Source organism: Cutaneotrichosporon oleaginosum (assembly GCF_008065305.1).
Source record: "Cutaneotrichosporon oleaginosum strain ATCC 20508 chromosome Unknown ATCC20508_contig08, whole genome shotgun sequence".
Taxonomy (NCBI): Eukaryota; Fungi; Basidiomycota; class Tremellomycetes; order Trichosporonales; family Trichosporonaceae; genus Cutaneotrichosporon; species Cutaneotrichosporon oleaginosum.
Genome location: NW_027072177.1, coordinates 52,130 through 65,698, shown reverse-complemented (window position 1 = coordinate 65,698; position 13,569 = coordinate 52,130). Strand labels below are relative to the sequence as shown.

The following is a 13,569-nucleotide window of genomic DNA, read 5'->3' as shown; positions in this document are numbered from 1 at the left end:
TACGCTGGCGACGTGTTGTACAACGTCGCGGGGATGACGGACAAGAACAAGGACCAGCTCGGCAAGGACATCCTTGAGCTTATCGAGCGCAGCGGCGACCCCTTCCTCCACACTCTTTTCCCCGACAAGGTCGACCAGGACTCGAAGCGCCGTCCGCCAACCGCTGGTGATAAGATCAAGGTGGGTGTCGATTCACAGAGCAGCCGGCTGACCCCAAGCAATCAGCCAACGAGCTCGTCACGAACTTGATGCAGTGCCAGCCCCACTACATCCGTACGATCAAGCCGAATCAGAACCGCTCGCCGACCGAGTACGATGACAAGGCGATTCTGCACCAGATCAAGTACCTGGGTCTGCAAGAGAACATCCGCGTCCGTCGTGCAGGATTTGCGTACCGTGCCGAGTTCCAGAAGATGGTAGAGCGTTTCTACCTCTTGTCGCCTGCGACATCGTACGCTGGAGATTACATCTGGGAGGGCGACGCAAGATCGGGCTGTGAGCGAATTCTTACGGATGCGCGCATTGCCAAGGATGAGTGGCAGATGGGCGTGACCAAGGCGTTCATCAAGAACCCCGAGACACTGTTCTACCTCGAAGGAGAGCGTGACCGCTATTGGCACACCATGGCACGGCGCATCCAGCGCGCTTGGCGAGCGTACGTGCGCCGCAAGCACGAGGCTGCGACCAAGATCCAGCGCTTCTGGCGGAGTCAGAAAGAGAATCTCGTTTACGCGGAGAAGCGCGACTATGGCCACCAGGTGCTCGCTGGGCGCAAGGAGCGGCGCCGCTTTTCGCTACTTGGCATGCGCAAGTTCATGGGCGACTACCTCGACGTTGGCGGCCGTTCGCCGCAGGGCGAGATGTTGCGCAACGCGGCAGGTATTTCAGGCGCCGAGACAGTTTCGTTCAGCTCGCGCGGAGAGATTCTCGTATCCAAGCTGGGCCGCTCGTCGAAGCTCAGCCCACGCTTCCTCATCATCACGGATAAGGCGTTCTACATTGTTGTCACCATGTCCAAGGACGGTCAAGTCTCGACGATGCTTGAGCGCAAGATTCCTCTCATCACGATCAAGGGTATCTCGATGACGAACCTGCGCGACGACTTTATTATCCTCAACCTTCCGCCTGGCGGCGAGGAGGGTGACCCTGTGCTCACCTGCCCTCTGAAAACGGAAATGACTTGTGTTATTCTTACAGAGGTTGGTGGCGGCATACCTGTCAATATCGGCCCCGTCATCGAGTACTCGAAGAAGAAGGGTAAGAAGGCGCAGATCAAGGCAGTCAAGGGGCAGGGCGAGCCGGTGTACAAGTCGCATACCATCACTGTTGGTCCTGGCGAGGCTCCCAACAGCGTGTCCAACCCCATGCCGCCGCGCAAACCAAAGGCCAAGAAGGCAACCAAGGCAGCGCCAGCGGCCATGGCTGGTCGCTCGCAGAATCGCCCGCAGGCGCGTGCTCTTCCCGGGGCATCCAAGCCATCTGCGCCGCCAGTCATCGCTGGCATTGCGGCGGCTCCTGCTACTGCCAAGCCAGCGCCAGCCGCACCGCCCGCCCCTAAGGCTCCGACTGCGTTCGGCGCTCCCAAAGCCCCCGGTGCGTTTGGAGCGCCGAAGGCACCGGGCGCGTTCGGTGCTCCGAAGGCGCCTTCTCCTCCGACTGGTGGCGGCCGTGCTCCACCCCCGCCCCCACCGCCTCCTCCTCCCGCTGCGCCGGCCGCGCCGCCGAAGGAGCTTTACCGTGCCCTGTACAACTTTGCGGGCCAGGAGGGCGAAATGAATCTGACGAAGGGTGACGAGGTCGAGGTGAAACAGAAGGACGACAACGGGTGGTGGATGGTGGTCAAGGGCGGGAAGGAAGGATGGGCGCCGAGCAACTATCTCAAGCTTATCGAGCAGCCTGCTGCTCCTCCCGCACCTCCTCCCGCGCCAAGGCGACAGGCTCCCCCTCCTGCTCCAGCCGCTGCGGCCTCGAGTCTAGCAGCGCCCACAGCGAAGCAAGCGGCGCGTGGCTCGGTGGCAGCCGACGCGCTGGCGGCTATGCTGAGTGGTCGAGCGGCTGCCAATGGTGGATCACCGCCTAACCGATCCAGCGGCGGGTCGCCATCGAGCACACCAGGTGGGTCTCGCCCATCCAGCGGCCTGGGCGGCAGAGGTCCGCCTCCCGCGACGAAGCCCAAGCCCATGGTTCCGCCCAAGCCGGGAGCTAAGCCAACTGGCCTCGGTGGTGGAGGTCGCCCGCCCGTGCCCGGCGCATTCAAGGCGTCCGCGCCGAGCGGAGGTCCGACTCCAGGTCAGGTCAAGCAGCCCGGCGCAGCGGGCGGCCAGCTGGACCTTGCGGCGGCGCTCATGAAGCGTGCACAGCAGGCGCGAGGGGAGTAAGTATTAGACTGTACGAGTAGAATGCTACGAATGCAACGACGAGGACGCAGGGTGTGGCAGATTGGGCGAAGGATGTGAATGTTTATGGTGGCTGCTATCAGTACGCCGTTTGAACCGATGAGAAGTCAGTCAGAAGGGTATCTTCGTTAGCAGTCACGAGATGTCGGGGAGATGTCGGGGAGATGTCAGGAAGATGGGTATCTATGCATGCAGAACTGTTGTGTGAGGTGTTGAGACGACTGTCGCCGGTGGGAGAATCTGTTGTCAGCTTTGTCGTCGGCATCATCGCATGCAGGAGTAGCCACAGCGTTGCGTACTTGGGCTCGCTGCGCGCTTACTCTACTCACTACTCGTTAAGTGGCCGCTTCCACTCGTAGTTCCACCCCTTCCCCCTGCTGTCGACGGGCACCCATGCCTCGCGGGGTACAATCCCCTCCGGCCTGGCCTCAAGCCAGCGGCTCTCTGTCGTCTTCTTCTTGCCCTGCGCCATGCCCTGCTTGGCAGCCGCATACGCGGCGCTGGCATGCGCGACGCGCACCATAGCGCGGTCATACACTGCACGGGGAAGGACACCGTCGCCGCTCTTAGACTCGCCGTCCTGCCCCGCAGGGCGGGTGAGCGCGTCGAGCTCGGCGCAAGCAGCGACCATGGCATCGTACTTTGCCGCGAGGGCGGCGGTGCGCTCGGCGCGCGCGTCGCGCCGGAAGAGGTTCCAGGCGCGCTCGATAGTCTCGTGCGCCTCGGCGCTGGGCGCGGCGGCGCGGATGCGGCGCTCGTAGTCGGCGTGCCGCGCGCCGATGGGGGACGCCGAAGTCGGCGCCACGCCGTCCTTCGGATACAGCGCGGCGCGGATGACCTCCATCTTGCCCTCGGTGGGGGTGGCGTGGGCGTTGAAGGCGGTGCGGCGGAGCGCGGGCGCCACGGACGGGAGGCGCGCGCGCGACGTCGAGGCGAGCATGGGCGCGGACATGGTGGGTAGAGCAAGTCGAGATCGGACAAGGTGGAAAGTGGAGGTGCCGAAATCTCAGCGGCCTCGGCGAGGGCCGGGCGGCGATAGCGAGTGTGGCGGTGCCACGTGGGATGCGGTCAGCGGATCACATGACATGACGTTGTTGACATTCCCCATCTCCCCCTCGCGAAGGCCAGCGAGTCACAGCCAAGCTCATGATGCGACGTGCCGCTGCCGCCTGCCCGCCACCGGGTCATACGTGGCCGCCTCTTGGAGCTTGCTGACTCTCCCGCCTGTCTTTCTTACTCTCTCACTCTCACAGTTACAGCTAGCAATCACAACCATGTCCTTCGCAGGCCTCAATACCGGCAACAACCTCAGCCTCTACGCCGTCCCCGCGGCCTTCGGCCTCGCGTGAGTGCAAGCTATGGACCCAACTTGGGCTCGCTGTGAGTAGCTCGCTCACACCAGGCTCGCGCCGCACGTCTACGCTCTCGCCCTCGTCACTCTCAACAAGCCTCCTGGCGCCAAGGGCTTTGACTTCAGCGTGAGTCCTGCTCGTCGTGAGGCAGTGTGCAAAGCCAAGCCATCGAGAGCCTCCAGCTCGGTGATCGCGTGCCCTCTTCCCATGACGGCGGCACGAGGCCATCAGGCCATGTCACTCCCACCGTGTCCCCCCTGTCGTTGCGCCTATAGCGCATAAGGTCGTCCACTCGACTTACCGCTCACACCAGTTCCCCCCTAACACTCGCAAGGGCATTTCCGAGTCTCGCCTCTCGCCCACCGACCAGGAGCGCTACCTCCGCGCCGAGGCCGCAAACGACAACAACTTCGTCGGGCTCGGCTTCTTCGCCGCCGCCGTGGCCGTCGGTAACGTCGCTCGCCTCCCTACCGCCGTGCTCAACCGCGCCGCAAGTGTCTACCTCACCTCGCGCCTCGCGTACAACCTCCTCTACATTCTCGGGACGAACAGTGAGTTATCGGTGTGCGGCGGGATAGGCGCGAGCAAAGCGGGTGGAGGAAGGGGACGAAAGAAGTGGGGAGAAGCGCGAGGGAGTGGGGAGGGGAGTGGTGAGGTCAAGAGGCGGAAGGCGGAGGCTTGTGTGACGCACGCACTGCAGAGGCAGATTCGCTAACACCAGACGCCGCTGGTCTCGCCCGTACCGTAGCTTGGTTCACCGGTAGCCTTAGCTGCATCAGCCTCTTCTGGGAGGCTGGGCACAAGCTCGCCCCGCTCTAGCCGTTGCCGTTCCCGTCGCCGTCGGAAGGAGTAACCGTAGGAAGCAATTACAATGATACATGTCGGAAGTACAGTTGTGGGCTTGAGGCGTGCGGGTCGGGCTGTGTCGAGCTTGATTATCTTCGGTTGTGCTGCTACATAGTGCCGGCTTGCTACACCGCCGGCTTGCTGTCACCGTTCGCGTCGCTCTCTCCTAGTTCAGCTCCAGCCCGAGTGTCCATCTCCCTTCGTCCCGCGAACCCATCCTCTCCTATCGCTACGTCCGTCTCCGTTCCGAACGAGACGCCCGCCAAGTCCTCCGTCTTAACCTCTGATTCCGCTCGCTGCGCCGCCGCCGCCCCCTGCCCTTCTCCAGGTCTTCCGGCCCCGCTGCCATCCTCAAGCCCTCGGGACTCGCCATCACCCTCCTCGAGCTTGGAACTGACGGCCTCGCTGCCACCTCTCGTCCCCGCCTCCCGTTTCTCCCCCGCCCCACCCCGCGACCCCTCTCCGTCTGTGCCAGCACCATCTCCAAACCCACCCTCGCCATTCTCGACGCCGACCGGCTTGTGCCTGCGCTCCGGCAGGGGGAGGTCGGGGAATGCGTCGGAAAGCCCAGATTCGAGCTGCCGCCGGAAAGACTGGCGTCAGTGCAAGTCAGCTGACAACGGAGGCCGTATGCGAGTGCGAGCGTAGACAGGGCACGTGTTGACGCAGAGAAACGCACCTCGAGGCCCAATAGCCTTCCCAGCGCGTACTGGTTCTCGCCTGTCGCGCGGCTCAACGACGTCTTGGTGTACTGGTGCGGATTCCTCGCTTTGTCAACGTTTCTGTGGTCAGCCTCAGGCATCCGGCTCGTCCTTCGGTAATATAAGCGGATGTACGCACTCGATGACCTGCTTTGGCACAGAATCCGTGACCTGTGGTGCGAGGCGTGTGAGCTCGACGAGCGCCCTGTTGACCTTTTCGCTGCAGTTAGCCTTCGCGCATCCATCTACTCGCTACTCGACGCCATGAGGGGCACTCACAGACGCTCGGCAACCTGTCCCTCCATCCCCGCGACGACCTCGCCAGCGCACACCTCCATCTCATATAGGTCTTGCGCGAGGCGCTGGAGCTCCTTCTCGAGTGTCGCGCGGATGGTGGGGTCATCCGGTGGCGCACCTGGAAACGGCGTAGGCGCGGGGGAGGGGAGATGCTGACCGTGGGACATTGTTGGGCGTGGATATGGAGAGAAGAGGGGAGCGGTTCGTAGCGTATCGATGGGAAACGGTGGATTAGAGGTGGTTTGAGCAGAAGAGAGATTGTTCTGTGGTCGGTGGAGGCGGTGGAGGCACATTCGTCCGGTGGCAGTCACCGACGCCACCGACAACCTGAGATGAAATCCAGCGATTACATGACACTTACGCAACCCACCACACCATACCATGGCCGTCCCAGCAAAGCCCGTAAAGCCGCCATCGATGGCGTCGCTGTCGCTGGAGGAGCGGGGCGCCGTCGCGGACGATGAGCTCGAGGCGTTCCGCCGCGCGTGGCGCGCCGAGGTCGAGGCCAAGAAGGAGGTCGAGGTCGACGCCGGCGGCGTCATGTGGAAGGGCACGGGTGAGAAGAAGGAAAGCGGCAGCACGGACAAGGTCAAGGACGGTGAAGGCAAGAGCAAGGGCAAAGGCAAGGGCAAAGGCCAGGACAAGCCCAAAGCCGGCGACGACGAGTGGCCAGCTGCTCCCCCTCCGCCGATCCCTGTCACGGCCGTGCGATCACGTTCGCCGACGAAGGCCAGCCCACGCTCGCCGACCAAGCCCGCGTCTCCCCTGCGCTCGCCCACTAAGCAGCTGACGCGGATACGCTCGCCCACCAAAACGTCCGCTCCCACCCCTCTCCCTCCGCCCCGCTCGCCAACAAAGCCCACGCGCGAGGCCGCTGCCGCCGCGGCCACGCCCACGGATTCAGAGGTCGACTCAGATACGATGCCCTTCCCGCAGCGCCGGCGCACGGGCGATGCCGTAGCGCTATACACGCGCGCGGTAGAGGCTGAACAAGGCGGGCGCCTGTCGGACGCGTTGCACTTGTACCGCCGTGCATTCCGGGCCGACGATAATGTCGACAGGCTGTACGCGCTAAGCGTGCGGCGCGCGGAAGCGGAGCGGGCGCGGGCGGCTGAGGAGGCCGGGCCTGAGCAGGCCGACGAGACGCCGACGCCGACACCCGTCGACATCGTCGATCCGTCTGCGCCCGAGCTGCCCGCCTACCAGTTTACGCGCGAGGTGCAGGTGCAGCCGGACTATGAGCGAGAGGGGGACCGCGTGAGCCGCCTCACAGCGCTGCTTGAGGCGCGGGTGGGTGACCCCGCCTCGTTCCCCGAGGGCGAGGAGGGGGATCCAGCGCTCTCGTTCCGCCCCGCCGACCCCGCCCTTCCCATGCCGCTCGCGGCACTGCCGGGCGAGCTTCTGGACCGCGTACTTCTCTTCCTGGACGTTATGGCGCTCGAGCGCTTCGGCGCGACATGCTGGCGCGCGCGCCTGCTCACAGCCCACGCGGCGGCGTGGAAGAGGTTGGCAGAGAGGATTTATGTCCCGCCCATGGTGGAGAGCATCGCCGTCGGCCGCTCATTAGCCCGGCGTCATCGCGATGAGTGGCGTACCACGCTCCTCGAGGAGGAGCGGTTGCGCATGGATGGCGCGTACATTTCTGTCTGCCATTACATCAGGCCGGGCGCAGGTGAACAATGGGTGACGATCACGCACATGAGTGAGTCCAAGCCGAGCCACGCACGCTCACACCAGTCACGTACCACCGCTTCCTCCGCTTTTATCCCGACGGGCATGTCATATCGTTCCTCACGACCGACCACCCGTCCGAAGTCGTGCCGCTGCTAAAGCCGACGCTGCGCGCCAAGGGCCTTCACTTTGGCCGGTGGCAGCTTGTGCGCTCCGAGGACAAGCGTGGGCGCAAACGTCCACGCGTGCTCATCACCGACCTCATCGAGCCCGGCAGCAACGCAAAGTACGAGTTCGAAATGGAGCTCACGTTGCGCGAGACGGGGCGGGGCCGGTGGAACAAACTGGACCTGGTATCCTACTCGTCCATCAACCTCGCCACAGGGGAGGCGCTGGGATTAAGTCTCAAGCATCAGAAACCATTCTACTTCTCAAAGTCAGTCGTGCGCGGTCCGGAGCTGACTGAGCAGAGTGCGATCGTACAACCCACCATTTTAAAACGACAATCGCATCAGCATTCACAGATCACTCGCATGAATACCGTCCATCTCCATGTCTCAGAGGAACTGCCCGAACCACTCCTCGAACTGCTCATCCACGGTCATTGACGCTGGCGAGCGCCTCGAACTGCTCATCCACGGTCATTGACGCTGGCGAGCGAGGTGGGTCGGCGGCTGCGTCAGGGGCTGGAGCTACCTTGGAGACTTCTGATGTCAGCGGGCTAGGGTCGCAGGAGAGCGCAGTTCATCACTCACCACTGTTTCCCGCAGGGATCTTGGAAGTCCTTCGCACAGGCGCCTGGCTGCTCGACACCGTTGGTAGGCGGTTGCCCGCCTCCGCACAGCTCCCCGACATGGCCGATCTCGTTGAACTCTTGACCAGCTTCCGTGCAATTGGAGACTCCGCACTGGCACTGACTTTGCCTTCCCAGCGAGCTGACTTCGAAGGCCGAGGCGAGTCGCTCATTACGTCGAGCGTATCGCTAGAGGCGGGTGAACCTGCTTGCACCGCATCCTCGTCGTCATCAATAGTCTCGTCGGCCATGACTGATCTGGCTGCCAACGCGAGTCGGCGCGTTTTCGACTTGGGGTTGGCCGCCTCTTGGCGACCGCGCTTCTTGTCCTTAACTTTCTGCGGCGCAGTGAGATCGATCAGCTCCTCGTCTTCACTGACGTCGGCGCTTTGTATCTCAGGCATTCTCAACGAATCAACAGCGCTAGTCGGTATCATTGATTTGCCTGATGCTCTTGTATTTGTTGCGTTCAGAGATCAGTATCCAGTATCCGCAAGGACATTTTGACTCACCCCGCGCTCAATAGTCTTGGCTTTGGGAAACATGTTGGCAGGAATGCGCGGCGTGTACTGATAAGTGCGCGAAAGTCCGCTCTTTTCCTCCACTGAGAGTTGTTAGCACTTGCCGCAACGGACCTTACCTCCTACCACACACATGATGCCTTCATCCGGATGGTAGAGTGTAACATCGAGTGGAAACTCGCGGACTCGGTCACTCAACCGGGCCGTGCTTGAATTAGCGTGACCCAATACCCACTCACTTGATCATGCGTTTGTCGATGAAACGGTCATCTTTAGTGCTGAGAATGAGGATCACAAGGTTGTACGACCTGGTCTTGCGACTCTTGCCACCCCCGCTCGTCGCGGATTTGTGCACGAGTTGTCCTGTGTTTTTGATTTGGAGGCGAAGGCTCAGTGTGGGGAAGCCGTTCTCGTCGGTGTCGACCCCATTCTCGCTGCTATTAGGATCTACACTCACGCAAACACGATACGCTTACGTGAAACCGATTGAGAACCGCGGAAAGGCCGCTGCTCGCTCCAGGACTTCACTACCGAACGGCGGATGACGATTGAGCCACATTTCGAGCCTACTGGGTGCCAGCTTAAGCAGATCGTCGAATGCTGTGTTCAGCCATGTGCTCTGAGCTGTTGGCTTACTGTGAACGCCATTGGTCTGCAGAACAGCAATCGACTTCGGTCCAATCTTGTCAATTTGGCGAAAGACAGTAGAGCTATCCTCCCACGCCTTACCGTTGACGACATGGCACAGTTCCAGGGCCGCCCGAGCGGCTGCGCCGTATCGCAAATGACACGCAACATTGAAGATGGCACGAGCAATACGCGGGGCGGCGTTGAAGATGAGGATCATCGTCTGAAGCGGTGCGGTGTTCTCTGTCTTGGTGGAAAAGTCGTCAAGGCTCACATTGCCAAAGGCGACTTGGGCAAGCAAGAAGACTTTGTCCGCATACGTCTTGACGGGTGTGTCAATATGGTACCTCACATCGCGGTGTACACGAAGTTTGTTGAGTAGCTGTGGATCAACATTTTGATTGGACTGGCCGCTTACTGCCCCCTCTCCCTGGCGGATACGCAGACTTGAGAACTCAGTTGCTCCAGCGAGAAGCTCGAGAAGGTCGCGCACTCCGGAATCCGCGTCCATGTTTATAATGTGGCACATCTGACGTCAATAACGTACTCGGCATTGCAGACGCACCGTCTTGTACGAGATGAAGTTCTGACTCATAACTTCACCCAGGCGTGTTGGTAGAAGCTCTTTGGCCCCGTTCTCAGATTTCTCCTTGATAATCTCAGGATCATCAGTGATAAAGTCTCGCTTCTTGAGATCCCGCAAAGATGTCTGTCGTTCAGAAGAAAGCTCGCGTGAACCACAAACCTCTACAAAGCGATCAAGTGTGCCGTCCCAGCTGTCTGCATAGTCTTTGGTCATCGTTCCCTGGTAGTGCCTAGGGTTTTGACGGATGCGAATGCTGAGAAACGTTCTGCCATCAGCACGCAGGATCTCTAAAGGGTGCGAGGCGGTGCGCCAATACTACGGCCACGCGATGTCAGAGGCTTCACTCACCCACGCAACCACTCCTGGGCATTTTGCAGGGAACCGATGGTGCCCAGGCCAATCTCGCTGTTGATGTCTCGGCCGTCAGTAGGACCTTGCAGACGTGACGTACGCTCAGTCAGGTGTTGATGGAGACAACTCTCCAAGACCGTCTTCGAGTGCAACATTGACTGAAACTTGTGAAGCTTTGTGTTGTTGCACATGATCTGGGTCAGGCGCGACAACGCAGCAACGACTCACTACCACAGTACCACTGTTATCAAATTGAGGTCGACCAGCACGGCCCATCATTTGTTGGATATCAATGTCGCTGTACTCCCGGAATCCTTGACCGGCCCAGCATGAAGTCCCTTTGATGACAACAAGGTGTGCAGGGAGGTTGACACCCACTGCAAGCGTCTGTCTGTCAGTGGCCAGCAGAACCGACCCCTCACCGAGGTTGCGACAAGCAAATGCAGCTGCGAGTTGCGGAATGCCTGCTCAATGTTGCGCCGATCAAGGAGGTCCAGGCCCGCGTGATGAACGGCGATGCCTAATTCTGTCAGCTTCTGGATCTTGGCATCCTTGAGAACGACTGGCTGGCTGTGAGGTGAGCGACCTGCTAATGCGGCGCACTGATCAACGTACTTATCAGTCGCATCCCATGGCAGGCGCGTGCGATTAGCGAGGGCATTCGTGTACTCTTTGAAGAGATGCTCAGCGGTCGACTGGCAGGCTGCGTGTCAGCCCCGGGAGAGCGTATTCCTTACCTTTGCGAGTTGGGCAGAAGACTAGTGTAGGAAGGCCATCAGTGTATTGATTAAGGACTCGCCAAAGCTCTTTGTCGAGCCGGCTGCCAAGCGCAAACTCATTCGGAGCATCTACGCCGACAGTGTGAAGCTGGAGAGGAACTGGGCGGAACTCATCACCGAACTGCGCGTCAGAGACATCCATAGAGGGACACACTTTGAACACCCGTGCTTTGGGCATCTGCTCGATGTCATCGTACTCAATTGACGAGAGCGGCCTGCTTTCTTCATGGAGATCCTCCTTGCTGCCAATCCAGCGCGCCACATCATCGATATTCGGGACCTGGCGTCAATTCAACCCAGTTGACATTCGGTTGCCCATCTGCAGCCGCATCACCAAGGAGGCTGGAGCCCACTGACCGTCGCAGAAACGGCCACAAAACGCAGAGCGTCACTGCGTTTCTTCATACGTGAAACAACGACCTCGAGAGTGGGGCCACGCTCCTCACTCAAAGTGTGGACCTGATGTCAGCCTTTCTTGTGAAAAATTCATAACCTCGTCGATCATGGCGAGACAAAGGCGGTTTTGGACGGCCGTCAAGTAAGTCCGTCTGGTCACTGAGTCCCACTTCTCAGGCTGCACCATAAGAAGAGCACTTGCTTTTCAGCCTACCGTAGTAATGATCAGATCGGCATCATCGGTGTACTTCCGGATGTTGTAAACCTCGGTGTCGCCGGTGAGCTCGATGCCTCGTGTGTCAGTGCGATGTTCAGCTGGGAACTCAAACACTTGACGTTTAGGCTCTTGAATCGGTCTCGCCAGTCGTTCAGACGTTCGGAGCAGAGTGCCTGAGCGTCAAAACAGTAACAATACGAGCGTTTGATGAGAAGCGAACCTTCGTTGGTGCCATGTAGATCGCTAGCGGAATGAATGACGAGCTCTTGAACTGCAGCATGCGGAGGAACGCGAGCTCGAAAACAACGGTCTTGCCAGATCCGGTGGGTGCTGGTGTTAGATGGACCCATACCTCTTCTTACCAGACACTACGATGTTCTCATCAGACCGGTAGGCGGTCTGGAAGACGGCGCTCTGCATGTCATTGAACTCCTTGAAAGGAAATAGTGCGCGCTCCTCGGGAGTGTCTGCTGTCAGCATTGAGCTGTTTCCCGCAATTACCAAGCGCATGGACCGACACGCGATCACCGCTGCCCGGTTTCGTGTTACGTCTGAGACTGGTAGTGCGGAGAGGACTCGCTGGGGCGGGTGATGGGGCATGCAGGGCAGAGCGTGGACCTAGTTTAGGGAAGCGCACGGTGGAGGCTGACGGTGTACGTGAGGGGGGGCTGGACTCTTGAGGAGTCTCCTGGATGGGAGGGGCTTGCGGACTGTCAGTGTTGTGGAAGTACGGCGATCTGCGCCGCGGTGGTGGTGCAGCATTCTGAGCGACGTCGAGCGGCGCAGTATCAGCAGTGTGCTCCGACGGCTGCCGCGGTGAAGTTAACTCTGGCAGCAGCTGCAGAACCTCCTCATGCATCTGAGAAACCTGAGGGGCGGAAGATGCCCGTTGTAAATGGTGATTCTGGGTTGCCAAGTTGCTGGATTGGACAACATGAGAGGTCGGTCGCCCAGCCGCTGCGGCTGATCAGTCTGGTTGTGGAGGGCCACTCACCTTTGGCCTCAGTCATCTCGGCGATTGCCGTGTCAATCCACGTATCGTCACCGAACTACTCGTCACCCGCGGGGCTCAATGAGCGCGGCGGAATTGGCAGTGACTTCGGCTGACCGTTAACCTGGGGGGATGGGCCTTCGAGTGTGTCGGCGAGCGTTGGCTCCTCTGGCCTGATCCTCACGCTTGGAAGGGAGGGAGGGGAGGGACATGGTTCGTGGGTGCTGGTGCTGCCCAGGTGCAGCTGCAGTGCGCCAGCGGGTGGAGTGTGATTTGCGGTGGGGAGGTGGTGCTCGCCTGTCACTCGCAGTGTAGGGAGAAGAGGCTGCTGCGGCGAGGTGGGGCCTAGCTGTGGTGGCAGGCCGTGTGCGCTTTGCTGGGGAGCATCATATGAAGCGGACTGCGTGACTGGAAGATGCTGCTCGATGGATGGCAGGTTATCGAAGGGAGAGGTGAGGTTGCCACTGAACGGCGAGGGAAGGTGACTGCCCCATGAGAGGTAAGTGTGGTAGGGATCATAGGGCATGGCATTCCATTGACTGATCGCAGAGTCGCTCTGGAAGCCGCCGAGCAACGGCGACGGCGATGGACCGGCATATGGGTTAGTTGAGGAGTGTGAGTGGGCTTGAGGGGGGAACGGGATGGATGCGGGGTTGAGGACGGAGGCGGAGGATGGAGAACTGTACGAGGGGAGATTACGGAGGCGGGACTGGTCAACGAGGGCGATGAGGTGGTCGAGTTGAGCGGCGGGGTCGATGCGGCTGGTGCCGTCGGACATGGTTCCAGCGAGCGGTGGAGAGTTGATGAGGATGAGTGGGAATGGTAAGCGATGAATGATGACGATGAGTGAGAAGAGTGAGAGTGATGAAGAAAAAGCGAAGAGTGCAACGAGGAGATCGAGGAGAAGGGCTCCTGTCAATAAGAGGAGTTGACTCAACCAACCGTCATCGAGGAAGGTGGCTTCAACTTGATGATTGCGCCGCATGCGCCCCAGCCATGTACTCGCCGTTCTCCATCACCATCACCATCAACCTGCCTGCATGCT

The 13,569-nt window shown here is 60.4% G+C and overlaps 5 protein-coding genes across 5 annotated transcripts; 2 read left to right on the top strand and 3 right to left on the bottom strand.

Annotated features, from left to right (window-relative positions):
• Window positions 1-2,724: 2,724 nt before the first annotated feature.
• COLE_07619 (mitochondrial 54S ribosomal protein mL40) lies at window positions 2,725-3,348 on the bottom strand (the record flags this gene model as incomplete). Its single annotated transcript, XM_018420934.2, has 1 exon — window positions 2,725-3,348. The coding sequence occupies one exon, from the start codon at window positions 3,346-3,348 to the stop codon at window positions 2,725-2,727; it is 624 nt and encodes a 207-aa protein (XP_018277088.1).
• Window positions 3,349-3,670: 322 nt separating this feature from the next.
• On the top strand, window positions 3,671-4,567 carry COLE_07618 (uncharacterized protein; the record flags this gene model as incomplete). The annotated part of the gene is made up of 4 exons (XM_018423814.2): window positions 3,671-3,741; window positions 3,799-3,874; window positions 4,062-4,299; window positions 4,470-4,567. The coding sequence occupies 4 exons, from the start codon at window positions 3,671-3,673 to the stop codon at window positions 4,565-4,567; spliced, it is 483 nt and encodes a 160-aa protein (XP_018277087.1).
• Window positions 4,568-4,719: 152 nt separating this feature from the next.
• Window positions 4,720-5,759, bottom strand: COLE_07617 (uncharacterized protein; the record flags this gene model as incomplete). The annotated part of the gene is made up of 4 exons (XM_018419560.2): window positions 4,720-5,187; window positions 5,274-5,376; window positions 5,435-5,515; window positions 5,575-5,759. 4 exons carry the CDS (start codon window positions 5,757-5,759, stop codon window positions 4,720-4,722), a joined length of 837 nt encoding a protein of 278 aa, XP_018277086.1.
• A 214-nt stretch (window positions 5,760-5,973) lies between these two features.
• On the top strand, window positions 5,974-7,761 carry COLE_07616 (uncharacterized protein; the record flags this gene model as incomplete). Its single annotated transcript, XM_018419559.2, has 3 exons — window positions 5,974-7,294; window positions 7,330-7,699; window positions 7,734-7,761. 3 exons carry the CDS (start codon window positions 5,974-5,976, stop codon window positions 7,759-7,761), a joined length of 1,719 nt encoding a protein of 572 aa, XP_018277085.1.
• Window positions 7,762-7,854: 93 nt separating this feature from the next.
• On the bottom strand, window positions 7,855-11,953 carry COLE_07615 (uncharacterized protein; the record flags this gene model as incomplete). Its single annotated transcript, XM_018420933.2, has 23 exons — window positions 7,855-7,970; window positions 8,019-8,526; window positions 8,569-8,660; window positions 8,697-8,785; window positions 8,817-9,011; window positions 9,054-9,177; window positions 9,214-9,586; window positions 9,623-9,733; window positions 9,770-9,913; window positions 9,950-10,055; window positions 10,139-10,205; window positions 10,242-10,335; window positions 10,370-10,528; window positions 10,564-10,711; window positions 10,757-10,844; window positions 10,879-11,041; window positions 11,075-11,200; window positions 11,278-11,379; window positions 11,414-11,494; window positions 11,531-11,607; window positions 11,646-11,706; window positions 11,754-11,863; window positions 11,896-11,953. 23 exons carry the CDS (start codon window positions 11,951-11,953, stop codon window positions 7,855-7,857), a joined length of 3,192 nt encoding a protein of 1,063 aa, XP_018277084.1.
• Window positions 11,954-13,569: the final 1,616 nt, after the last annotated feature.